Source organism: Otolemur garnettii, unplaced genomic scaffold (genome assembly GCF_000181295.1).
Source record: "Otolemur garnettii isolate 467f Iridium unplaced genomic scaffold, OtoGar3 scaffold00018, whole genome shotgun sequence".
Lineage (NCBI taxonomy): Eukaryota > Metazoa > Chordata > Mammalia > Primates > Galagidae > Otolemur > Otolemur garnettii.
In genome coordinates, this window is record NW_003852413.1 from 6,208,997 (window position 1) to 6,210,321 (window position 1,325).

Genomic DNA, 1,325 nt, shown 5'->3' on the forward strand with positions numbered 1-1,325 from the left:
TAATGCCACGGCACTCTGCCCAGGGGGACAGCTTGAGGCTCTGTCTCAAAAAAAAAAAAAAAAGAAAAAGTGGTCTCTTCAGCTACCCAGCACAGCTGGAGACTGGCCTCCAGGCACTGAAGACTCCAGAATCCCACGGTCCACGTCTACCCTGCTGGCAAGTACAAAACTAGGCAGCGGCTGCTCAGGCCAGGGGACCCTGGCTCTCAGCACATCTAAACCCAGATATAACTGAGGGCCATTTAGAAAGTCTAAGCTTGTCTTAAGGAAAGAGAGCTGCAGGCTTCTGGAGATCCTCTCCAGGGCCTCAGAGCCCATTGCAGGCTGCTCATGCCCCCTCTGAGAAGCACCAGCCCCTGACACTCACCGTGCACACAGCCGTCTGCAGGATGGCATCAAAGCCACCCTCGGGAGCATCCAGGTTGCCTGAGATGCGCTCTCCCTGAAGCTTATTCCGGAACTCCTCCACGTCCTCCGTCAGGCTGATGACATTCTTGAAGGAGAAGGGGGGGTCACTGTTGGGCCAGGGCTCCTTCAGCCTGAGAGAGGTGGGAGGGGAGAGAGCACATCAGTGGGAAGAACCCCAGACCTCAGGACCCCCAACTCATTTCAACCAGATGGAGAATTTTAAGTGTGTGGGTAAGAGAGGAGGTGGCCCATCCAGGACCCCTGTCAGTCACTCACTTCTCAGGCCTCATGTCCGTCTGAGGGACGGTAACTTTGTCCACAAACTTGCCAAATCCAATAGTGTAGTCACTGGTGAGCTGGCTCAGGACCCGGGCTGGTGTCAACAGGAAAACAAAGGGACAGCTGAGCCCCAACACCCTCACATAGACAGAGGGGGAACCAGGCTGGCTCAGAAGTGGGGAGAAGGAGAAGAGCCATCTGTTGTTAACACTTTGCATGTTAGACATCAGTTCGTGATCACAATAGCTGCTGCCCCTCTTTACAGATGAGGGAAATGGGACTTGGGGACTTGGGGACTTAGAGCAATGCATGCAGCAAGTGGGAAGCAGCTGGGGAACTGAGCCCAGCTGTCTGCAGGGCTGAGACTTCACCATAGCCTCATGGCAGGGTATGGTGTCTTCCCTCCTTGTCAGGGCCAGATGGCTCTGCTGGCTGCCAGGCCTGGGCCTTCTCTGAAGTGGCAGGATCTGGCTGGGACTGTTCAAGAATTGGGGTGGGGTCTCCGTGCCTATAGCTCAAGCAGCTAAGGTGCCAGCCATATATACCTAAGGTGGCGGGTTTGAATCCCCAGCCCGGACCCGCCAAACAACAATGACGGCTGCAACCAAAAAATAGCCGGGCGTTGTGGCGGGCGCCTG

General features: G+C 55.7%; 1 protein-coding gene across 1 annotated transcript in view; it reads right to left on the minus strand.

The window, feature by feature from the left end:
- The window catches only part of ITGB4 (integrin subunit beta 4), a 35,215-nt gene that overhangs the window by 31,238 nt on the left and 2,652 nt on the right, over positions 1-1,325 (minus strand). Inside the window, 2 exon segments of the mRNA XM_012802843.2 lie at positions 335-539; positions 685-781. Coding sequence (XP_012658297.1) covers positions 335-539; positions 685-781 — 302 coding nt within the window.